Consider the following 25077-nt stretch of genomic DNA (forward strand, 5'->3'; position numbering starts at 1 on the left):
GGCCGCTGCCGGGAGGGGGGCCGGTGGTACCGGGAGGGGTGGGGGGGGGAACGGCAGCCACAGGGCGGAGCTGTGCGCATGCGCGCTCCCGCCCCGCTCCCCCTCCCTCCTCCCCGCCTTTCGCGCATGCGGAGCTGGCCCCCCCGGGGGGGCGAGGAGGGGGCGGAGGAGGAGGAGGAGGAGGAGGAGGGGAGGGGGGAGGAAGACGCCGCCGCCATTATAGGCCGAGCCCGCCCCGGCGGCCCTGCCGCCCCTGCCCCGCCCGCCGCCGCCTGCCCCCCCTCCTCCGCGCTGCCGCCGCCCTGAGGGGGGAACATGGCGCCGCCGCCGCCGCTGCCTGCCGCCCCCTGCCCGGCCCGCCGCTACGGTAAGGAACGGGTCTTGTATGTGTCCCCCCGCCCGGTTGGGAACAATGGGCCCGCCCCACCCCCGCTGGCTGCGGACCCCCCGGGCTGGCCCACAGCTCCATTGGGGGGGATGGGGGCGGTGTGAGGGATGGGGGGGACCCACCCATTTTGGGGAATAGGGGGACCCCCCCATTTTGGGGGGGGGGCCTTAACCCGGGCCTGGGGGGCCTCCCGCTGATGGGTCCCGGGGAGGGCGGTGAGACCACCCCCGGGGCTGGGAGACCCCCTTGGGCGGGAGAGACCCCCACACACCTTTAAGGGGAGGGGTCCTGGGAGGGGAGACCCCCCTCCCCTTCAGTGGAGGGTTCCTGCGAGGGGAGGCGACCCCCCCCCTCTTTTATGGGAGGGGTCCTGGGAGGGGAGACCTCCACACACACCTTGAGGGGAGGAGGTAGGGGAGACGCCCCCCCCCACCCCCCCAGGCTAAGGGTGGCCTGAGGGTGGGTGAGCGGAGACCCTTTAAAGGGGGGGGCTGGCCTCCCACGGTAGGGAGGAGGGGGGGACACCCCCACCACCTTAAAGGATCTGTGACCCCCCTCACCAGCAAGGGGTAGAGGGAGGAGACCCCCACCCCAACATTAAGAGCTTGGGGGGCTTCTCCCACCCCAGCCCCAAGGACCCCCCTTTACACTGGGGAGGGCTGGAGCCCCACTTTGTGGGGGGCGGTGATTGATCTCCCTCTGATTTTATGCCCCTGGGAAGGATCTTGTTTTGGGGGGGGCCCCATGGGGGGCTCCCCCATAGCAGGGATAGCCGCCAGACCCCCCCAGAGCAGGGGGGAACAAGCCCTAAGCCCCCTCCCCACCTCCCAAAAGAAAAAGGGGGAGTCTCCTCCTCCCTGCACCAGCAGAGCCACAGGCTGGGTTTTGGGGTGCTGCCGCCTTTTCAGGGTGTTCCCCCTTGCTTTTTTTGGGGGGGTGGGCATCTCCAGCATCCCCTTTTTTGGGTGGCACATCCCCCCCCCCCACCATTTTAATCTCCGAAATCTTCCTTCCCCGACCCACGTCCCTTCGTTTTTCCCAGCGACGGTAACGACCCCCCAGAGCGAGATGGCGGGTTCAACCGATGCCGGAACAGTGCCCGCTGTCCCCGGCTCCCTTGGAACGAAGCTGCCAGTAACACCCAATGCCCCGCCAGCAATTAAATTAATGCCTGATGCCCCCCGGGCAACTAAATTAATGCCTGATGCCCCCCCAGGCAATTAAAAAGCGCCTTTTTTTTTTTTTCTTTTTTTTTTTTAACTCAAGAATAAATTGACGGCACCAGCTCGGGGCCGGGGAAACGGTTCCGGCATTCGTCGCTTGGCACAAAGATTCTTTGTATTTGGGGGGTTTTGACGGAAACGGGGGGGGCTTTGATTTCTCGAGAGTGATTTTTTGATTCTTTTCTTTTATTTTTTTATTTTGTATTTCCCCCCCCCGCCGCCCCCCCCCCCAGGAGCTGCCGTATCCGCACGAGCCGCCGGTAATTGGCGTTTCAATCGGCAGAGATAAAGACGGGGCCTGACGCGCGCTCGGGCCGGCTGGTGATGTAATTTTTAATGGCCTGAGTTGATTGATTTCTCCTTTTTGCCCCGCTAACCAGGGAGGGGAGGGACCCCCAGATTTAAGAAACTGCTTGATTTTAAAATTTAAAACCCGAAAAAAACAGCGCTGAGCCGGATGCCGAGGTTGCGCCGCGGCAGATGCCTGCGCCGGGGGCTCCCACCGCTTCCCTTATTTCTTCCCGATTCAGTGAAGCTTAATTAGGAGAACGCGGCGCTTGGAAAAATCAATTTAAATTTTTTTTTTTTTTTTTTTAATCTCCCCCATTTCTCCGGCGGTGTTCCCAGTGTTTTGGGGCGGCACCGCTCACCTCCAAGCCTCAGGGGGAGCTTCGGTTTTCCTTTGCCACCTTAAAACAACCAAAAAAAAAAGACTCTTGTGGTTGTGAGCTGCGCGAAACGGCCGGTTTTAGGATTTTCCTTGCTCGGGCGCTCACCTGCCTCCTCGTCCCGCCTCGGAGGACAGGATTTTGGGGAGCGGCGCATCCAAAACAGCGTCTTTGCCGGAATGTGGCGCGAGCAGCATCTCTCAGAGAGGTTCAGTGTCTGCACTCTGGCTCTTCCTCTCCACACCCGCTTCCCTCTTCTTTTTTGGGGTTTTTTTTTTTTTTAGTTTTTATATTTTTTAATATAAAAAAACTGGCCTTGGTTCCCTCATGGCATCTCCCTACCCGTGTCTCCTCACTGGGTACGTTTTTCCCTTGGTGCTCATGTCGTCGCCCGGCTCGAGGCATCAGCGAATCACGATTTAGTTTGGAGAGGTTTGGGCTTTGCCTCCTTCGGGGATGGTTTTGGCGATGCCGATTCAGAAGCTTTGCTCTCTCCGGAGCACCGTGATTGTCTCATTGAGATCCGTGTTTTCATACGAGACTTAACCCGGATCGTTTTCGGCCGTCCCCGCAGCCGCGTTTTCCCTCCCCGTCTCCAAACTCTGGTGCAACTGGGAAAATCAGGAAGCGACGGTGACGCTCGTTTTGGGGTGAATTGGCTTAATTGGGGCGGGCGAGGGGTTGAGGTGGCGAAGTCTCGTCGTTTTTTCTGAAGGAAAAGGGATTTCTGGCGATTGCCGTCGGGATTTGGGGGTGTAAAAGTGATTTTTATGGCGACGTGAGGTTTTGGCAGAGCTGTCATGGAAGGTGATGCTAATTAGTCATGTTCTAGCCACCGCCGATTTAATTGGTGTGTGCCAGTGTTTGGCCGGCCGGGTTGGGACTCAACGGTTGGTCTTTGCACCTTTGCTGAGGGATCTCTACGCCTCTGAGATCCTTTGGCCTCGTCCTCGGTGATTCATTTGGATGTTGCCCCAGTTTATTTCCCTTGAAAAGGAATTTCATGTTTGCTCGCTGGCAGGGCAGGGTCATTAATGCTCCGGTGCCTTCTAGGTGAGGATGGAGGAGCCGTTAATCGCTCGAGTTAGGTGGGATGGACGGTTCCGTCCCCGTTGCGGAGATGTTTCTGGTTGGATTTTGCGCTGGTTGGGCTGAACGCCTTTGGGGCTGGTGGTGGCAACACACTGGGACGGGCTGCGGGTGGTCCATAAATATACATATATATAAGTGTATGCACATGTATGTCGACCATAGTCGATGGCTCCATGTCCAAATGGAGATCAGCAATGAGCGGTGTCCCTCAGGGGTCCATACTGGGACCAGCATAGTTCGATACCTTCGTCAATGACCTAGATGGTGGGATTGCCCCATCTGAGTGGTGCCGTTGGTACCCTCAAGGGAAGAGCTGCCATCGAGAGGGAGCTGGAGACGTTGGCCAATGTGAACCTCATGAGGTTCACCAGGGTCAAGTGTTAAGGTCCTGCAGTTGGTGGGGGCAGACCCCCCATCCCAGCACAGGCTGGGGGATGGATGGATGGATGGATGGAGAAGGACTTGGGGGTGGGTGGTGGGTGACAAATGGGATGTGAGCCGGCAATGGGCGCTCACAGCCCAGAAAGCCAAGTGTCTCCTGGGGCTGTAGGTCGAGGGAGGGGATTATTCTCCTCTTGCTCTGGTGAGACCCCACCGCATCCAGCTCTGGGGTCCTCAGCACAAGAGAGATGTGAACCTGCTCGAGTGGGTCCAGAGGAGGCCACGGAGATGGTCCGAGGGCTGGAGCAGCTCTGCTGTAGAGAGAGGCTGCGGGATTTGGGGTTCTTCAGCCTGGAGAAGAGAAGGAGACGTTCTTGTGGCCCTTTGATACCTGTTACGACCTGGTCACAACTAGTTCATAAATCCCTTGGAGTAAATTAAGGTGAAACAACACCAAATATAACTGGTATGAAATTAAGAACAATTTATTAACACCGGGAAAGTGGCGTGGTTGTAAGTGTGTTGGGTTTGTAAAGGCATTGAGAAAAGGAAAAGAGAGAGAGGATAGAGACTATGAGAGAGAGGAAAAGAGCGATCACCACCCTTGGATCTAGCCATGGATGTTGTCTGTAGAGTTGGTAAATCGCCTGCAGAGTTGCTCCTCCGGTAAATCGCTTGCAGGATTGGTCCTCAGGTGGCGGGCGGGAGCGCGCACCAGCATCCCAAGGGAGAAGGTCTAAATCCTTTAGGTGATTTGCATGAGAGACAGGAGAAGGTGGTAACGTCCCTCTTGTCTCCCCGCTCCGCTCGCTTCCCATGTTAATTGGGACGCCTGCGCTTTGCAGTCTTAGATTGTTCTCGAAATGAGTCGGTGGTCCCCCAAGGGGTGTCTGGTGGTCGTGATCCCCTAGTTGTGGTGTCCGCTCTATGACCCTGCTCTGCACAAGCGTGGTTGATGCCTTGCAAAGTTGTTGCACAGGTGGCTGGCCCCAAGGAAGAGACACCATCCAACCTCCGCAGGACTTCTCTCTTCCTCCAGCCAGAGCTGTAAATCACAGCAGGGATTGTGTTCTGCTCCCAAGGCCCTGATCTCTTGCCAGACTTGCAGGCCTCTGGAGCACCCATCCCCTCCTCCAGCCAGAGTTGTCAAACAAGTTGTTTAAGGCATACAAACTCTGTCCGTCACAATACCTAAAGAGGCTTGTGAGAAAGATGGAGAGAGACTTTTACTGGGGTCTGGAGTGACGGGACAAGGAGCTTTAAAGTGACAGAGGGGAGGGTGAGGTTGGACACGAGGAAGAGATGTTGTACCATGAGGGTGGGGAGACACTGGAGCAGGTTGCCCTGAGAAGCTGTGGATGCCCCATAGAATCGTTTTGGTTGGGAAGGACCTTTAAGGTCATTGAGTCTTCCCATCATGGGAAGTTCTCAAGGTCAAGTTGGATGGGGCTTGGAGCAACCTGATCTAGTGGGAGATGTCCCTGCCTGTGACAGGGGGTTGGACTGGGTGGTCTTTGAAGGTCCTTCCAACCCAAACCCTTCTATGATGTATATAGACATACACATGGACGCATATGGAAGTGTCTACATGTAACGCTGCAGTCTGAGTCCTCGCGAAGCTCTTGACAGAGCCAACAACTCAACCCAACGCCACGTTTCTAACGACCCACCTCAAAGCTGGTTTCTCCCCTTCTCCTGCCGGGAACGCCACTGGAGGAGCTGACCTTGGCTGGGGAAGAGGGTTACAGCCGTGCCAGGGGAAAAGGCCCCAAAATAAGCCCCGTGAGAGGTTGCTTTTGCCTGGTGCTTCGCTGACGGTGAGAGCTGTGGGAGGAGAGCCGGCGGCCGGAGACAATTCACATTCACGCAACACAGCATGTCCCTGTCTCCATCCCGATAGCACTTGACCTTTACCTTTGGCGTTGGGATTCTGGAATTGTTTTTCAAGCCTTTTACGAACGCAGTGGTGTCACCACGCGCCGAGGCCGTGGTGAAGGTGGCGTTGGGGCAACTTTTGAATACCTCGAGGAGAAGAAATGGCACGTAGATGAAGATTTTCTTTCCCTCCTATGGCATTTTGCAGTGGATAACTGTCCAGGATATTTATCTTACGGTGGAGAAAGAGTGGTTTGTTGGAAAGGGTTTGTCGCCCCGAAGTGTACTTATTTTTCCTTAATGTTATCCCGGACTCGGATACGCCTTTGCTGCCATGCGAGATGTTCCTGGATGCCACCTCGTTGCCCGCTCATTGCGAGATGCTGTTTAACCACATATTTATTTTTCCCCTCCCAGCTCCTCTTCCATTTGGTCGGAGAGATTTAATGACCCCGCTGGGGAGAGCGTGCCCAGGCCGCTTGGCTCCCGGCCAGGTATTTCCACCGTTTTAAGCCGTCGGATTCTTTCGCGGTGCTTACGATGACGCCACGGCCGGGTTTGCTGGAATGCCTGAGATAAGTGTAGCTGGCTCCGGACTACCTGAATGCGTTGCTGCGGTGGAATCGTGCCGTGTGCCTTCCCCGGGAGAAGGGGAATGCCAAACCCAATCTTCCCATTTTTAAGCTTCACGGTTGGTTTAGGGCTTTGAGCAAGTTCAGCTTTGCCACTTGCAGAGGACGGAGCGACCATAGGTTTGGCGTCTGAGGCTGGTCCATGGCACCGGGTGGTTTAATCGGCAGCTGGAGAGACGCAGAGCTTGGGGCGCAGCGGCATCTCCGGGGGACCCCGTCACCAGGCAGCTCCGGATGGGTTTTTTTGGTGTTAGTACACCCAGAAAATGAAGCTCTGGAGATGCCCTGTGTCCCCTCGAGGCGCTGCGGGGCTGCTGTTTCTTTTCACCTCTGCCTAGATTTAGAGCCTCAGCTTACTTAATTTAAAATGCTTATACTAAAGGCTCGTTTTTTTCTTAAAAATGCAAAGTTTGGAGGGATTCTGGGTGCAGGACTGTGCAGGACAGAGAGGCATGTGCCCCGGTGAGCTGCTGCGGCCCAGCCGGTCACCGCTCCGCCGACAAGGGGTAGATGAGGACAGAGCTGTGTCTTCTTAAACCCTCTGTACCCTGCATTGGATTTCCTCCAGTTTCCCGGTGGGAATGCCGGTTCTCCCGTTATTTTTTGCCCCTGGCTCCATGCTGTGCAAAGCATTCGGTGCCCCCGGGCGTCTGTTGCAGCAGGCTGAGGAGGAAAAGGATCCCATCGACCTGGGGAGAGCTGCAACACGGAGGTCGTTCCCCTTAAATAAATGAAAAGCCGTGCCAAAAACTGGCCGGCAGCGTCCGCGCCGCCATCGGGTCCTGCTGCCCTCGGGGGTTTTCGAGTCGCAAACTGGAGTTGCTCCTCTTGCAGCGCCCGCTGGGGCCTTTGTGACCCCAGTGAGCGCTGCAAAGAGCACGAAGCGAGCTTTGTCTCGGGTTTAATAGCATTTGAGAAGCTGCTTAATTGAACGTGCTGTTAATTCTGGGGCTGTTGCGACACAACACGCATGCGGTGAGCGTTGGAGAGTGGCGTGGAAAGCCGGTTTTAGTGCCGGCAGCGCCCAGGCTTATCGGCAGCCAGGGTTGCGTGAGCTGTCGTCGCTGGTGACCGTGGTCGTACCCAGGTTTCAGGTATCTGGGGGTGGAAAGGTGGAAAATACCTTTTTTCTTTGTTTTTTTTTTTTTCCCTCCTCTTCGGGTCTGCTGCCAGCTTCTTAAGAGGAAACGAGCTAAATTCCCCTCCACTTTGCTGGGAATTAACTGAGTGGGTCCTTTCTTCTTCCTGGTCCTCCCGGCTGGACTTTGTGGCGTAAATGAGTAACTCCTGACTCAGGGATTTAGGGGAGAAAATGAAAGTGAGCACCGTTTGACACTGGTTTTCCCCTTCCCGCGCCCTGAGTGGAGGAGAAAGGACGTCGCTTTGTTAAGCTGAGCTAAACGAGGAGCTGAGGATGCGCCGGGGTGAGCGCACCTGAAAGCAGCGTGGGCGCGAAGGTTTCTGTGACTCCTCTGTCTGAATCTGGGGGTGAGTGACTTATGCCAACGCCGGGCTGATCCCTCCAACTGCTTTCCCGGCACGTGCAGAAAAACACAGTGGAAACGGGCAGGCTCCGGTGTGCTGGCCGGGACAGATCCCACTGCGCGTCCCAGTGCTCCACCAAAACCTGCGCTTCCAAAACCTTGCATCTCTCTCTTGTTTGTAGGTAATTAAAGCCTAATTTTAAAGGTGTGAAGCTGATCCACAGGAGGAAGGGGGAGAAATGACTCTCAGGAGTCGCATAGGGTGCACGGTGATTTTTTTTTTTCAAACTGTTATCCGCATTTAGTTTCTATAATTTTGGGGTGGAAACCTCCACGATGTACGTGGATGTCCCAGTCTGTTGCTTTTTTGCTGGTGTAGGAAATGCTTGTGCGAGTGAACAGGAGTGGGACGAAGGCGACGGTGCGAAGCCGAAGGAGCTGCTTCCGCTGGAATTTGCTTTTGCTCCTGAAACCTGTTTGTGGAAACGCTTTTGCAGCTGTGTGTCCCGCAGGTTTTGGTGGTGGGAGAGAAGGCGGCGGCTTCTCCGCCAGGCAGAAGTGAACAGAAAACCTGAATTTCAGCAAATCTGTCAGAAATCCATCGGATGATGCTGTTGCCCGACCTAGTGACATCCTGCAATTTATTAATAAATTACCTGCTTTACGCTGAGGATTAACACGGGAAACGGTGCAGGATCCTCCACGCTGGCCCTTCCTCCCCCTCGTTGGATGCTTGGTACGTCGCTGCCTTCACTCGTCGCGGATCCGGTGTCGGAAATGAGCGGTTCCGCATCTCCGGGGGTTTTTTATTTTTCGCATAAAATTGGGAAAGTGGTTTTAAGTCCGCGAGAGGGTTGGGCACGGCCAGCGAAATGCTTTGTCATGCCACACGCCCAAGGATAACCCAGCTGTTGCATGAGATTAAGTGTTTCAGACCCAGATGGTTAAAAGCTTAAATCAATGTTTGCGAAGATCCAAACGACCCGTTTCGGAGACTTTCTGCTACCGGGACGCAGTGAGAAAATTTACAGCTGGGAGGGAATCCTTCCGTCCTGGTGCCCGTGCCGTGTTTCCAGCTGCCGTGTCAGCCAGGTTGTCCCGCCAGAGCACTGAGAGCATTGCAGAGGAGATGGGGGAGCAGAAACGGCTCACCAGTTCGGCCGCCGGTCAGACAAACTGGTTAAAACAGCTCCGGGGGTAAGCCGGGGCACACTAGTGTCTCGCTAGGGTCCGGGTGCTTGGCTCCCACCCGAGCTCATCCTCCAAAATGGGGAAAAAGGGCGAGGACTGAGGAAAAAACACGGGAGGAAGAGCGGTGTTCCTGGCAGAGCAGCAAAAGAAGCTGTGAAAGCAGCCCCGAGCCCTGGCCAGCCTCCCGGGGAGTAACTGCGTTCCTTCAAATTGAGCGATGAGTAATTATTTGAAGTAATTAAAGGTTTGACAGCGGCTCGGCAGCATAGTTTACATTGCAGCGGTGCTGCGGCTGTTACACCCTTTTACCTGTGAGAGTCTCACCTTGAGGAGTGACACGCGCTGCTGATAAGTGACGTTCCCGCGGGAAATAACACGGTCACGGAAGAGCCGAGAGTTTGCAGACCAACTCCTAAAATGCCCAAACTCCTTGCGTTTAAGCCCAAACACCCACTTCTTCCCCATGTCCTTTGGATCGTATAACATGATGACTTGGCTGATGTGGGTGACCTCCTGGTGGGGTGAAATGTGGAGGTTTTTTTGAGATCAAATGAACACGAAGGTAGGTTTTGGAAAGCCAAGCGCCCAACAGCGTGGCAGGTTCACAGCAGCCTTTGTCTGGCGTGTGCTTCAGTCCAGCCGGGGAACTGGTAGAACTGCACTATCCAGACATCAAAGCAGAGGAGATGTTGTGGAAGGCCGTGCTCCTTGGGTTGTTCTGACGACCCGCGGTGTCATCTGCACACGAGTTCATTTTGATTTTGCCATGAGCTGAAAACTCTTCTGCTATCGGGTTGTAAAGCGAACTGTCTCAACTGCCGTATTTCATAAAATCATAAGGAGGTTTTGGGTTGATGGGACCTTCAAAGATCATCCAGTCCAACCCCTCTGCCATGGGCAGGGGCACTTCCACTAGATCAGGTTGCTCCAGACCCCATCCGTGGAGTCATAGAAGAGTTTAGGTTGGAAGGGACCTCCAAGCCCCATCCAACCTGACCTTGGAACGCTTCCAACAATGGGCCATTCACAACTTCTCTGGGCAACTTGCTTCAGTGTCTCACCATCCTCAGAAATTCAAGACCAGGAATTAGAATCATACCTCCCTCGAGCGCGGTCCCCTCTGGGAGGACTTCCTTGCGTTGGCTGATGCTTGGGACATGTTGGGCACCTTTTCAAGGTTTTAGTTGGATCTCTACGCCTTTCTTTTATTTTTTTTAAACTATTCTGATCCTATTAGACCTCATTTATCTGCGGCGAGCGAAGAGGTAATCCGGTAGAAGCGGTGTTGGGTGTTAAGCCGGTGCTACGCTTGATCTTAAGTAAAAAGGCAAAGAAAAGATGGGGCGGTTTGTTTTACTCACTTTCTTTTCAGCGTTGAATCGGAAACACCCATGAAGCAAACCCTCTTCCCCAGGCTCCGTCGTGGATCCCCTCGGCTCTTCCCTCCGCTGCTGACCCGTTTTTCTTGCTCCCTGCCCGGCTGGGGGCAGACCGTGACCTTGATCTGCCTTCGCGACACGGTCGGCTTGTGGTTTGCGCCCACAAACCGCTTGTGACGACGGTGAGGAAGCCGTGCCCACTGCGGTTAGCGCTCGGTCGGATGCTGCGGCTGGCGCGTCTTTGCCGCTGCCGGTATCTCCCCGACGTCGGCACTAGCGTTCGAGTGCGAGGCGTATAAAATCGTACAGGCGGAATTAGGTCTGTTTGGGGTTCCGGAGCTGAAACACTGATGTTTTTTTCCCTTTCTTCTAGGGGGAAACATCGGCCATCCAACGACGTGGACCAGCAAGAACTGAAGCGCTGCTGGTACCTGCAGGATGGGAATGCTGAACTTCATCGCCCTGATGCCCTGCCTGGCTTGAGAACTGTCACCCGTTCTTCCACTGAGCTCCCAGGTCACACCGGGTGCTGGAAACGCTAATCCTCTTCGGAAGCGGTTGATTGGGACAGGATGTGTGGACGATGATGATGGCAAGAAAGCAAGATGTTCGCATTCCCACCTATAACATTAGCGTGGTGGGATTGTCCGGGACGGAGAAGGAGAAGGGACAGTGCGGCATTGGGAAATCCTGCCTTTGCAACCGGTTTGTACGGCCCAGTGCGGATGAGTTTCACTTGGACCACACTTCGGTTCTCAGCACCAGTGACTTTGGGGGAAGGGTGGTCAACAATGACCATTTTCTCTTCTGGGGGGAAGTTGTGCGTTCCCTGGAGGACTGCGTCGAATGTAAAATGCATGTTGTGGAGCAGACGGAGTTCATTGACGACCAGACCTTTCAGCCTCACCGCAGCACGGCCCTGCAGCCCTATATCAAGAGGGCTGCTGCGACCAAACTGGCGTCGGCTGAAAAGCTCATGTACTTTTGCACTGATCAGCTTGGGTTGGAACAGGACTTTGAACAAAAACAGATGCCGGATGGAAAGCTGCTGGTGGATGGCTTTCTTCTCTGCATCGATGTTAGCAGGGGTATGAACAGGAACTTTGATGATCAGCTCAAATTCGTTTCAAATCTTTACAATCAACTAGCGAAAACAAAAAAACCCATCGTGGTGGTCCTGACAAAGTGTGACGAAGGCGTGGAGCGGTACATTAGGGATGCACATACTTTTGCCTTAAGCAAAAAGAACCTCCAGGTCGTGGAGACGTCGGCTAGATCCAATGTGAACATTGACTTGGCTTTCAGCACCTTAGTGCAGCTGATTGATAAAAGCCGGGGAAAGACGAAAATCATCCCCTACTTCGAAGCTTTGAAACAGCAAAGTCAACAGATCGCTGCTGCTAAAGACAAATACGAGTGGCTGGTCAGCCGCATCGTCAAAAACCACAACGAGACGTGGTCGAACGTGAGCCGCAAGATGCAGTCCTCTCCGGAGTATCAGGATTACGTCTACCTGGAAGGAACGCAGAAAGCCAAAAAACTCTTTCTGCAGCACGTCCACCGCCTCAAGCAGGAGCACATAGAGCGCCGACGGAAGATGTATCTCGCCATGCTTCCTCAAGCGTTCGAAGCCCTCATCCCGGATCTGGATGAAATAGATCACCTGAGCTGCGTAAAAGTGGAGAAGCTCTTGGAGACAAAGCCGGACTTTCTGAAATGGTTTATTGTCCTGGAAGAGACGCCCTGGGACGCTACGAGCCACATTGACAACATGGAGAACGAGCGCATTCCCTTTGACCTGATGGAGACCCAGCCCGCCGAGCAGCTCTACGAAGCTCATTTAGAAAAGCTGAGGAACGAGAGGAAAAGGGCAGAAATGAGAAGAGCTTTCAAAGAAAACCTGGAGACTTCCCCTTTCATCACGCCAGGGAAGCCCTGGGAGGAAGCGCGCAGTTTCATTATGAACGAGGATTTTTACATGTGGCTGGAGGAGTCTATTTATATGGATATCTACAGCAAGCACCAAAAACAGATTATAGAAAAGGCCAAGGAGGAGTTTCAGGAGCTGCTTTTAGAGTACTCGGAGCTGTTTTACGAACTGGAGCTCGATGCTAAACCCAGCAAGGAGAAAATGGGCGTCATTCAGGACGTCTTGGGTGAAGAGCAAAGGTTCAAAGCTCTGCAGAAGCTGCAGGCTGAGCGGGATGCCCTTATTTTGAAGCACATCCACTTTGTGTACCACCCGACAAAGGAAACGTGTCCGAGCTGCCCGGTTTGCGTAGACTCTAAAATCGAGCACCTGATCAACTCCCGCTTCATCAGGCCCTCCGAACGCAACCAGAAGAGCTTGCTTTCGGACCCCAACATCGACAGGATCAATCTGGTGATCCTCGGAAAGGACGGTTTGGCACGTGAGCTGGCCAACGAGATCCGGGCGCTCTGCACCAACGACGACAAGTACGTGATCGAAGGTAAGATGTACGAACTGTCCCTGAGGCCGATCGAGGGCAACGTCCGGCTCCCCGTTAACTCTTTCCAGACACCCACCTTTCAGCCTCATGGTTGTCTCTGCCTTTACAACTCGAAGGAGTCGCTGTCCTACGTGGTGGAAAGCATCGAAAAGAGCAGAGAGTCGACCATCGGCAGGAGGGATAACCACTTGGTTCACCTTCCTCTGACGCTCATCCTCGTTAACAAAAGGGGGGACACCAGTGGTGAGACGCTACACAGCTTGATACAGCAAGGCCAGCAGATTGCGAGCAAGCTGCAGTGCGTCTTTCTGGACCCTGCATCCGCCGGCATCGGGTATGGCCGTAACATCAACGAGAAGCAGATCAGCCAGGTTTTGAAGGGGCTGCTGGACTCAAAACGCAACTTAAACCTTGTCAGCTCGACCTCCAGCATCAAAGACCTGGCGGACATCGACCTTCGGATCGTCATGTGCTTGATGTGCGGAGATCCGTTCAACGCCGACGACATCCTCTTACCCATCCTGCAGTCCCAGACCTACAGACCTTCGCAGTGCGGCAGCAGCAGCTCCGTCCTCCTCGAGTTATCTGTCGGGCCGCACAAGAGGCGCGTGGAGCTCTCCCTCCTCTCCTACCATTCCTCCTTTAGCATTAGGAAGAGCCGGCTCGTTCACGGGTACATCGTCTTTTACTCGGCGAAACGCAAGGCGTCCCTGGCCATGCTACGTGCCTTTCTCTGCGAGGTGCAGGATATCATCCCCATACAGGTCGTGGCGCTCACGGATGGCTCTGCAGACATCTTGGACAATGACTTGAGCAGAGAGCAGCTCACCGAGGGTGAGGAGATCGCCCAGGAGATCGACGGCAAGTTCGCCACGATCCCTTGTAGCCAGCCGCAGCATAAGCTGGAGATTTTCCACTCGTTTTTTAAAGACGTGGTGGAGAAAAAAAACATCATCGAAGCCACCCACATGTACGACAATGTGGCCGAAGCCTGCAGCACGACGGAGGAGGTGTTCAACTCGCCTCGAGCCGGCTCCCCTCTCTGCAACTCCAACCTGCAGGACTCGGAGGAGGATGTCGAGGCTCCCACCTACAGCCCCTTCAGAGAGGACACGTCCATGCCCGCCCTGCCCAAAGACCACTCGAAGCTTTCCATAGAACTGGAGGGGAACGACGGCTTGTCTTTCATTTCCGTCATGAGCACTTTTGAAAGCAAGCTGAACAACAAAGTACCTCCTCCGGTGAAACCAAAGCCCCCCCCGCATTTTGACATTACGAAGGGGGACCTGTCGTATTTGGAGCAGGGGCATCGGGACGGGCAGAGGAAGTCCGTGTCTTCTAGCAGCTGGTTGCCCACTGACTGTTTCGATCCTTCCGATTACGCCGAGCCGATGGATGCCGTGGTCAAACCCAGAAACGAAGAGGAGAACATCTACTCTGTGCCTCACGACAGCACCCAGGGCAAGATCATCACCATCCGTAACATTAACAAAACCCAATCGAACGGCAGCGGCAACGGCTCGGACAGCGAAATGGACACCAGCTCCTTAGAGCGGGGCCGCAAGGTCTCGGTCGTTAGCAAACCCGTGTTGTATCGGACACGCTGCGCGAGGTTGGGCAGGTTTGCCAGCTACAGAACCAGCTTCAGCGTTGGGAGCGACGATGAGCTGGGACCCATTCGAAAGAAAGAGGAAGATCAGACTTCCCAAGGGTATAAAGGCGATAACGCCGTTATCCCTTACGAAACGGCCGACGGGGAAGATCCGAGGAGGAGGAACATCCTGCGGAGCCTGAGAAGGACGACGAAGGTAGGCTGGTGCTTCCTGCCCTTTGGTGGTGGGATTCGCGGGGTAGAGGGCAGGACGTGCCGCCGGGCGTAAAGCCTGAACGAGGGTGGGAGCCCCTGCCGTCGCGTTCATGGTGTGTTTTTCACGTATTTACTGATTGGTTGAGGAGTAGAGTGAGCACCGAATCTCTTTATTTTATTCTTTTATTGTGCCTTAACTCGCTGCTGGCGCGGACTTGTGTGAACATGCAGTCCTGTACCAAAATCACCTCCGTCCTTTCCACCGCGGCGTTCGGCTCTGACGGCTTTATCCTCACAACGCACTTCTGAGGAAGCTCGTTCCGCACTCAGAAGTTGTGAGTTCTGAGGTACAATTAACCGAAACATGGGTGCTTTGAAACATGGCATCCATCTACCTTGTAAATTCTCTTCAACATGGATAAACATAGTAAAGTCGCTGTTATTGGTATAGAATTGTTGCCGGAAAATAGTCCCGGAGAAAACTCTCTGACCCCAATGACAGTTCAGAAGCCGACAGGGGTTTATTGCAGCTGGGTGCGTGGGGGATCTCTCCTCCTGGCTGCACACCCGGGGACAAAAGCACGCTCGTTATATACGTTATAGGAAAATGAATGTTCATACAACTCCGAGTAAAGCCCACCCAATCCAAGAAACTTATGCACTTGCTAATACATTATGTAATTGTCTTTGCCCACGCGTACTAAATTGGGAAGGGGTCTTGGGTGGGCTCTGGGGGTCTCTAGTGGCCGTAACCCCCCCACAGTTACACTGTCCGCTGTGTGACCCCGCTTCTGCGCCAGCGTGGTCGAGGCCTTTCTGCTGACACACGCGGGTGGCTCCGAGGAGAAGATCCTGTGCTGGTTCCTACAGGATTTATCTCTAATCCTGGTGCCAGAGCTGTGAGTCGAGTCAGTTAAGACACTACAAAGATGTTGCTCGCAGTTTTGCTTATCTCTGGCCCTTCTTTGTAATTACTGAGGAGTTTAACAGAGCCCTCGGGCGCTCTCGGCCTAAGCGCAAGCGAGACTCAGTGACTGTAACTCCAGTGTCCTCAGCCCCAGCAGCAGACCCTGTCCTCAGAACACGCCGTTGGCTTCAGCCCGTCCCGTTGTTAGAGCTGAGAGAAACGTTGGTTCTGTCTGAAGGTGACACAGAGTCGGCCTTGGAGGGCCTGCGCTGGGGCTGGCTTTTACTAAACCATCTGTTATCAGAGTTGTGTAAAGAAATAGATGTGGCCGAACAGAGAAGACGCTGGTAAGTTGAGGACATGTCTAAGTTGTTGTCTTTTGCCACTCTTGGGTGGCTCTTCTCAAGGCTCGTCTCTACACACGTTGTGCTGCTGCGGCTCTACAAAACCAGCCTTGAATCCACCTGGATTCGCTGCACACACATATACGCATATGCATATTATATGTACACACACATACATCAATGTATCTTGTACATAAATGTTACATACACACACATGTACACCCATATATGCATATGTGTGCACATATATACACATGCTATACATACCTATGAGTACAGAAACTATATTTACATACATGCTATACACATACACGTGTGTACATACGCATACAGACACGATATATACACACATGTGCACATGAAATATGTATGCACACATGTGTGCATGTGCCCACGTTACATACACGTCTATATACACCCAGACATTATGTATCTATACGTGCGCAGGAGGAGGGGAGGCAGGAGGAGGAAGGGAAGCTGCCCCCTGCCCCGCAGAAGGAGCAGCGGCAGCTGCCGGACGTCCTGCTCGGAGCCGCCTGCCCCTGCAAAACCAATCACGGTAATTAAGAGGCGTTATTAATTTCCCCTGGAAACAAAGGGAGAGCTGCCCGCGACGATCTGCCAAGCAGGAAGGAGCAAAATTAAATCCTCCTCTCAGCGGGGAGGATGGGGCTGGAGCGACGCCCTCGGCCTCCCCCAACGGGCCCCGTCCCTGCTCTGTCGTACCGAGACCTTCCTCCGTTTCCCTTCTACGTCCCAGCTGCTGAAGGAGCATCATTTTCTGCTCAAGAAAGCTCTGTCCAGATGCTCCCGCTTGGCGGGGGGTGCTCGGGGATCGGGGAGGAATGATTGCTCTCATCCAAACAAAGGTGTTTCAAGGCTCCCCCCGCCCAAAAAAAAGGTGTTTTGAGTCTCCCCGAAATACCCCCAGAGGCAGAAAACTTCCCTTACAGCGACGGATACGTTGGTGGGACAAGTCGAGAGGAGAGTGGGCTGCGCTATTCTGCAAGGGGAAGAGGCTTCGCTGACGGGACTGGGTTTTCAGCTGATGAGTTTGGGTTTATAACTGGCTTTTTTGGGTTTATAACTGGCTTTTTTGGGTCTATAACTGGCTTTTTGGGGTTTCCAGATGACGTTTTCAGGTTTCGCTCCAATTCTGGATTGTAGCACATCTCCTTTTCCACGAGGAAGCTGAGGGACGTGGCCAGGCAGCAGATGCCGCTGCTAATAGTCGGTCTTGGCATTTTAATTGCTCCCCTTTAATTTGGCAGATTTATCTTTAAGTCACATTTTCATCTTCTTGCCCATGGGAAAGGTGTGAGGTGGCAGGTACCATCTTGCCTGGGCTGGAGGAGTGTTTAGGTTTCCACCTTTGCTGTGGTGACACATTGTGGGGTTTATTTGCTTATTCCTTGAAGTTTAGTAGCAAAAATCTTGATCGTGGAATCATGGAATGGTTTGGGATGGAAGGGACCTTCAAAGATCTGTGGGCAGGGACATCTTCCACCAGATCAGGTTGCTCATCCATAGAGTCATAGAATCACAGAAGTGTTTTGAGTTGAAAGGACCTTCAAAGATCACCTAGTCCAACCCCCATGCCATGGGCAGGAACATCTCCCACTAGATCGGGTTGCTCCAAGGCTAATCCTACCTGACCTTGAACACTTCCCTTGATGGGGCATCCACAATTCCTCTGGGCTACCTGCTCCAGTGTCTCACCACCCTCATGGTACAACATCTCTTCCTTACATCCAGCCTAACCCTCCCCTCTCTGTTGCCCCTTGTCCTGTCACTCCAGACCCCAGTAAAAGTCTCCATCTTATAAGCCCCTTTAGATATTGAAAGGCCACCAGAAGGTCTCTCTCCAGTATGTCCGTGTCTCTCTCGTACTGGGGAGCCCAGCGCTGGACCTGGCACTCAGGTGTGTCCTCACCAGCGCTGAGCAGAGAAGGATCACCTCCCTCCACCTCCTGGCAACGCTTTGTCTAAGGCACCCCAGGACACCACTGACCTTCTTTGCGCACCTTGCTGGCTCATGTTCAACTTGGTGTCCACCAAGGCCCCCCAAGGTCCTTCTGTACTGAGCTGCTTTCCAGCCGGGTGACCTCCAGCATAGTCTGGTGCCTGGGGTTGTTCCTCCCCAGGGGCAGGACTTCACACTTGTTGAATTTCATGAAGTACCCATGAGCCCATTTCTCCAGCCTGTTGAGGTCCTTCTGGACAGCAGCGTGACTCTCTGGGGTATCAGCCGCTCCTCCCACTTTGGTGTCATCTGCAAACTTGCCGAGGGTACATCTGCCCCTTAATCCAGATCATTAACGAAGGACTAGACCCCAGGATTAACCCCTTGGGTACGCTGCTGGGCACTGACCTCCAACTAGACTTTGCTCCACTGGTCACCACCCCTTGGGCCTGGCCCTTCAGCCAGTCGTCAACCCTCCTCGCCCTCTGCTCATCAACAGCTTCTCTGGGAGCATCTGATGGAGATGGTGTCAAAGGTCCTACTGAAGCCCAGGTAGACGCTGTCCACCGCTCTGCTCGCATCTGCCAGGGCCAGTCGCTTCATCCTAGACATTCACCAAGTTGGGTGAACCTCCCCTTGGTGATGTCCCGTTGGGTTCTCCCATTTTCTGGTTCTTCCCTTCTGCACCCGGAGAGGTTTTTTCAGCTAAAAGACCAGAAAAAACGCTTATTTCATTGAAAACGGCGCCGCCGTTTATTTCTCACCTGAGCCATGACAATCCAGGAGGCTCCACCGCAGACGTCAGCCTTCGGTCGGGTTTAACGTCCCACGGTGGGGAAGGGAGCGTTGGGAGAAGTGGTTTCCCCCGTCCGTAACCGCCACCTCTGCCTCTCTCATGAATAAATATGTTATTCGCGATGATAATAATTCATTTGAATAAATAATCAGAGGGACACGTTGTTTTGCCTCAACTCCGCCCCGCTCTCTCCCGCAGAAACCAAAGCCCAAACCTCGGCCGTCCATCACGAAGACGACGTGGGAAAGCAATTATTTTGGGGTGCCTTTGACCAACGTAGTGACTCTGGAGAAACCCATCCCCATTTTTATCGAGAGGTGCATCGAGTACATCGAAGCGACGGGTAAGAGGAACCGGTTGGGGTGGTTTTTGGGGGTTCCACCCTGAAGTTTTCCCTCCTAACGGTTGATGTTGATGGGTACGGCACAACGTTTTCAGCCTTAACACCCAAAGAGGCTGCAGGCTTTTTATTCCGATGGTTTTTATCCCCGTCAGGCTCTTGCTCCCGGTAGCTGTAACAGGGAGATCGGGCAGCGGGTGCTTCCCTGTTCTCCAGCGGTTTTTTTGTTACGTCTCCTGTATAAAAAAAATAGGATGGGGGGGTAAAATGATAAATCAGGGTGAGAAACTCCACGTGGTTGGTTCGATTGTGGCATGAACTCATCGTAACTCTTAATTTTTGAATTAAAAAAGAAAACTCGCTGCAAGGAGCGGGGTTTAAAAGGTTAAAAAGAATAAAGAGGGGAACTCCTCCGCGTCGGGACAAGGGTTAAGGCTGGGTTTAAACGAGGAGCGGGATTTCATGGAGGGGGGTGGGGATTTGGGGGTATCGTCGCTTTGTGGAGAAAATGAGGCGTATGGATTTGAACGCCTGTAAACGAGGGGTTTTAGGGGGGTGGTCCCTAAAGCCCCCTCCCTTGCGCTGACAGCTCCTCTTCTTCCTCACCAGGGCTCAGCACCGAAGGCATCTATCGCGTCAGCGGAAACAAGTCGGAGATGGAGAGCCTGCAGCGGCAGTTCGACCAGGGTAACCTCTGCTGCCCACGTTCCTCCTTGCCCACCCCCAAACTCGAGGGACACCCGTGCCTGATGCACCCGCGTCCCCTCCCGCGTCCCCTCCCGCGTCCCCTCCGCCACCAAAGTGAAATGAAAACACGTTTGGACGCACTTACCCCCTTGTTTTTATAACCTGGACAAGGCTGACGTGCCCGCCGCGGCCGCGCTGCCCCGTGCCACGCTGGGCACCAGGACTCTCTGGTCCTCGTGGGTTTTGGGGTGTTTTATCCATTTTCGTGCCCCTCGTGCTGCCGGCTCGGCTGCTGGGCGTCAGGGTTTGGCTCCTCTGTAAAATAGATTCAGTTCCGTGGCTGGAGGCTGTTTTCTGCTGGCAGCAACACCGAGCCGCTTCGGGGCGAACCCTCCATCGCCGTCCCGCACCCCTGGGCACTTTGGGGTGCGACCGTGACCCTGGCGGTGTTAACCCCAAGACTCTTCCCCTTGCAGATCACGGCCTGGACCTGGCTGAGAAGGATTTCACCGTCAATACCGTGGCCGGCGCCATGAAGAGTTTCTTCTCCGAGCTGCCCGAGCCCCTGGTCCCCTATCCCATGCAGGTTGAGCTGGTGGAAGCCCACAGTGAGTACACCCGGGGTGTCCCGACCCTCCTCCCAGCCCGTAGCAGCTCGTTTGCGGGCACGTCTTGTTAATTCATACCGTAAAAGCCTGTTTGCAGACACGTCTACTCATTAATTCCCACCCTCTGAGCCCATTTTGGGCCGGAGATGCTCTGCCCCGGCGCCATCCTGCGCCCCGGGAGCACCGCGAGGTTTTGCCGGGTTTATTTTTGGGCAGAGCGACGACCCCCTCGAGCTGGTGCCCAAAAATCCTTCCCCACCAAGGAGCGATGCCGCAGCGGGACTCTGCCCTGACCAGCTGCGATGCCCAGCGAGCGTTTCCCTGCCGCGGCAGCCCCCCCCCGATTCCTCTTTCCCTCCCGGCAGAGATCAACGACCGGGAGCAGAAGCTCCACGCGCTGAAGGAAGTGCTGAGGAAGTTCCCCAAGGAGAACTACGAGGTCTTCAAATATGTCATCGGGCACTTGAACAAGTACGTGCCAGGGTTCCTGGGACGCGGGGAGGGTTCTGGAACCCCCCCAAGCGCCGGGATTGGGGATCACCTCTGCAGCCGAGGTAATCGGGGTCCCTACTGGCACCCCGTCGGCATCGTCTTGTCCCCTCTCTCCCACCGCAGGGTCAGCCACAACCACCGAGTGAACCTGATGACCAGCGAGAACCTTTCCATCTGCTTCTGGCCCACCTTGATGAGACCCGACTTCAGCACCATGGACGCCCTGACGGCCACCCGCACCTACCAGACAATCATCGAACTCTTCATCCAACAGTGCCCCTTCTTTTTCTACAACCGGCCCATCCTCGAACCCCCCAACGCCGCACCCGCTTCTCCATCCGCCGCTCCTCCCGCCGCTCCTTTCCTTCCCGCCGCGCCGACCACGGTTCAACCTTCGCCCCCCCGAACCCCGCCGCCGTCACCGCAGTCGCCCGTCCAACCGCTCCTCCCGGCTCAGCTCCACGCAGAACAACACACACTGTGAGCTGACGCCGGTTAAAAAGTAACAAAACCCAACAAAAAAAAAACAACCAGAAAGAAAATAAACCACAAGAATCTTGGTCTGGGGCACCCGGCGGAGACGGGCAAGTGAGCGCCGGGCTTGGGCTCGCCCTCTCCCGCCCCGGCACAGACTTGGGCACGGCGGGAGCGTGCCGGGGCGGCCGGACTTGGGGCCCCAGGAGGATTTTTTTTTTTGTTTTTCCCCACCTTTCGGTTTAGGCAAGGGGGGGTTGAGGAGCGGATCCGACGCCAGGGGGGTGCTGGGGCTGAGCCCATGGACCCGCGTGCTGGGTTGCTCAGCAGGTCGGACACTTCTCCGGCTCCCCGTGGACTTTTGGCTCGGCCCTGGCACCGCCAGACCCCCTCACATCCTGTGGGGCGTGGCCAGCAGCTCGCCCGGTGCCGTGTGAAGCTCATTTGATGTGGCCTGAGGCTCGTCTGGCATGTCCCCAGGTTGCCCAATGTGGCCCAGGGCTCATGCGATGCGCTGCAGCGCAGCCCAAGGCTCATCCGGTGTGATCCAGCATGGGATGATGCTTGTCCAGCGTGGCCCAAGGCTCACCCATCGTGGTCCAGCATGGCCCAAGGCTCACCCATCGTGGTCCAGCACAGCCCGAGGCTCATCCAACATGGTCCAGCGTGACCTGAGGCTCATCCAACATGATCCAGCTTAGCCTGAGGCTCATCCAACATGGTCCAGCTTAGCCCAAGGCTCATCCAACATGGTCCAGCTTAGCCCGAGGCTCATCCAACGTGGTCCAGCTTAGCCCGAGGCTCATCCAAAATGGTCCAGCATGGCCTGAGGCTCATCCGACGTGATCCAGCTTAGCCCGAGGCTCATCCAACATGGTCCAGCTTAGTCCGAGGCTCATCCAACATGGTCCAGCATGGCGCGTGGCTCATCCAACGTGGTCCATCTCAGCCTGAGGCTCATCCAACGTGGTCCCACGTGGCCCGGGGCTCGCCCGACACGCCCCGTGTCTCACCACCCGCGATGACCCCAGGCTCAGCCAACGCCGCCCGATGCATCCCGGGAGTCGTCCGATGGATCCCACGACCTCCCTGGGGACCCCCCAGTTCCATTTCCACCCGCCCCCCCCAAAAAGCCTTGGTGGGCGCCCAGCCCCCCGCCCCATTTTGGCCCCTCCCCCCAGGGATTTTGGCATTAAGCACTTAGTGGAGGGGGAGGGGTCGGGCCCGTTGCCCCCCCCCCACCCCCCACCCCATTTTTGGCTGGATTTGGGGAAAAGCCGGTGCCGATTTGGGGGGTTGGGCCGACAGGTTTCGGTTTGGGGGGAAAACGCTGGAATTTGGTTGCGGTGAGGATGCCTGGGGATGGGGGGGGTGGGTGCCATGGGGGGGTGCAGACCCCTGGGTCCCCCTGGGATGGGGGGGTGGGGGCTGGGGGGCTCTGAACCGTGGGGGATGGGGGCACCTGGGTCCTTCCCCACCCCCCCATCAGCCTCCCCTCCCCCCTCCCAGTACTGGGGTGGTTTTAAACTGGATTTTTCATGGTACCACTGGGAGAGCACGGGGAAGGCTCCCGCCCCCCTCCTGGGTCTCTTCGCACTTTAAGACGCCCCAAAATTCCCCCTCGCCCCCGGTGACGAAAACAGCCCAAACCCCCCCAAAAACACCTGCCCCCCCCCCCATTAAGGGGGCTCCTCCGGCCCACGGAAACCCTCAAAAAGGGCTTTTTTCCCCCCAAATTTCTCCAGTCTCGTGCTTTAAAAACAGAAGTGTTGGTGTAAATAGCGGCTGCCGGGCTGGGTTTTTAAATAAAAGTGGCCAAAAAAACAGGAAAAGAAGGAAAAAAACCCTGAAAAGGAGGAAAACCCCCAAAAGGAGAAAAAAACCCTGATAAGAAGGAAAAAAAAAACCTGAAAAGGAGGGAAAAAATAAACGGAAAGGAGGAAGAAACCCCCAAAAGGAGAAAAAAACCCGAAGGAGGAAAAAAACCCCAAAAGGTGGAAAAAAAAACCCAAAAGGAGAAAAAACCCCAAAGGAGGAAAAAAACCCCAAAAGGTGGGAAAAAAAAAAAAAAACAAAAGGAGAAAAGAAGCCACAAAGGAAGAGGAAAAAAACCCAAAATGGAGAAAAAAAACCCTGAAAAGGGGAAAAAAATCCCCAAAAAGAAAAATAAATCCCCAAATGAGGGAAAAAAAACAAAAAGGAGGAAAAAAAAACCAAAAAGGAGAAAATAAATAATCCCACAAGAAGAAAAAAAAAAAGGAAAAAAAGAAAAAAAAACCCTGCAAAGAAGGGGGAAAAAAAAAACAAAAAGGAGGAATTTTGGGGTTTTTTTTTTTTTTTGGAGTTGTCTTGCTGCACACGCAGAAAATAATAATGTTTTTTTAAAGCAGAACATAAATTATTGTTGAAATAATTTTTAAAAATTGATTTTTTTCCCCCCTTTGCAAAATAAATCAATTTGTAAGCAATTCCTCCACCAAAAAAAAAAAGGAATTTGTTTTTTTTCGGGGTTTCCTCACCAAATACACCGAAAATAGTCGATTTTTATAAGCAGGATGTAAATTAGCATTGAAATAATTAAAAAATTTTGATTTTTATTTTTTTCCCCTTTGGGACTGCAAAAAAAAAATCAATTTTTAAGCGATTCCTCCACCAAAAAAATGGAATTTGGGGTTTTTTTTTGGATGGTTTGGGTGTTACTGGATTTTTAATTAATATTTTTGGGTCTAACCAACCTCCCCCTCTCCCCGTAGGGTTTTTTTGGTGATAGAGAAATTTTCTTTGTTGTTTTTTCTGCTTCTTTTAAGGACGTTTTTAACAATTTTGTGGTATTTTCGAGGGCCGAGTTAGTGCATGAGATCAAAAATGTGATGTTTTACGGGGGGGGGGGTCGGCCGGACCCGTTTCCTGCGGAATTTAAAGAAAAAAAAAAAAGGAAGAAAAAAAAATTAAGAAAAAAAAAGAGAAGAAAAAAATAATTGTGGAGTCGTGTGGAGTTTTTGGGGGGGTTTGGGGGGTCCTGGGGTGGGGCGGGGCTGGGAGGGAAACTGGGCTTCAGGGACTCGGAACCAGTTGCAAACTGGGAATTGGGAGGCAGGGAAACCAGTTGTGAACTGGGGACTGGGCACTGGAACTGGGAACCAGTTGGGTACTGGGGACTGGACACTGGAACTGGGAACCAGTTATGAACTGGGGACTGGGCACGAACTGGGAACCACTTGTGAACTGGGGACTGGGCACTGGAACTGGGAACCAGTTGGGTACTGGACACTGGAACTGGGAACCAGTTGTGAACTGGGGACTGGGCACTGGAACTGGGAACCAGTTGGGAACTGGGGACTGGGCACTGCGAACTGGGAACCAGCTGGGAACTGGGGACTGGGCACTGCGAACTGGGAACCAGTTGGGAACTGGGCAATACAAACTGGGAACCAGCTGGGAACTGGTTTTTGCAGCCTGGGGAGAACCTGCACACTGGGAGCTGGCAGCAGGGCGCCCTTCGCGAACTGGTCGACTGCAATTTTTGAGGTGAATCGGGAGGAATTTGGGCAAATCAGCTGCACACACGGGGGGGGGAGGCGGAACGATCATCATTTTGGGTCCCTGTGAATGAATTGGGGACGAACCAGAGTTTGTTTTTTTTTTTCCACTTTATTCCCCCCCCCGCCCCCCCAACCCCGTGCGATGGGGGAGGGGCTGCAAAACCGGGGCCAAAAACCACCCGTTTCTGGCACGGCGCCCCAAAACCAGTCATTTTTTTTTAAATCATGAAAACCTGTGAGCGGAGCCAGGTTTGCCCCCAAATTCCCTTTTTCACAGCAAAATGAGGGTGCCAACGCAGGGGGTGCAGGAAACACCCCTGGGTGGGTGCTGAG

At 54.3% G+C, this 25077-nt stretch overlaps 1 protein-coding gene across 1 annotated transcript; it reads left to right on the forward strand.

Moving 5' to 3' along the window:
- Positions 1-199: 199 nt before the first annotated feature.
- ARHGAP35 (Rho GTPase activating protein 35) lies at positions 200-23625 on the forward strand. Its single transcript, XM_068417306.1, has 7 exons — positions 200-367; positions 10687-14592; positions 18800-18944; positions 19551-19628; positions 20105-20236; positions 20602-20707; positions 20852-23625. Exons 2-7 carry the CDS (start codon positions 10897-10899, stop codon positions 21210-21212), a joined length of 4518 nt encoding a protein of 1505 aa, XP_068273407.1. The 5' UTR covers positions 200-367; positions 10687-10896; the 3' UTR covers positions 21213-23625.
- Positions 23626-25077: the final 1452 nt, after the last annotated feature.

Source organism: Nyctibius grandis, chromosome 23 (assembly GCF_013368605.1).
Source record: "Nyctibius grandis isolate bNycGra1 chromosome 23, bNycGra1.pri, whole genome shotgun sequence".
NCBI lineage: Eukaryota > Metazoa > Chordata > Aves > Nyctibiiformes > Nyctibiidae > Nyctibius > Nyctibius grandis.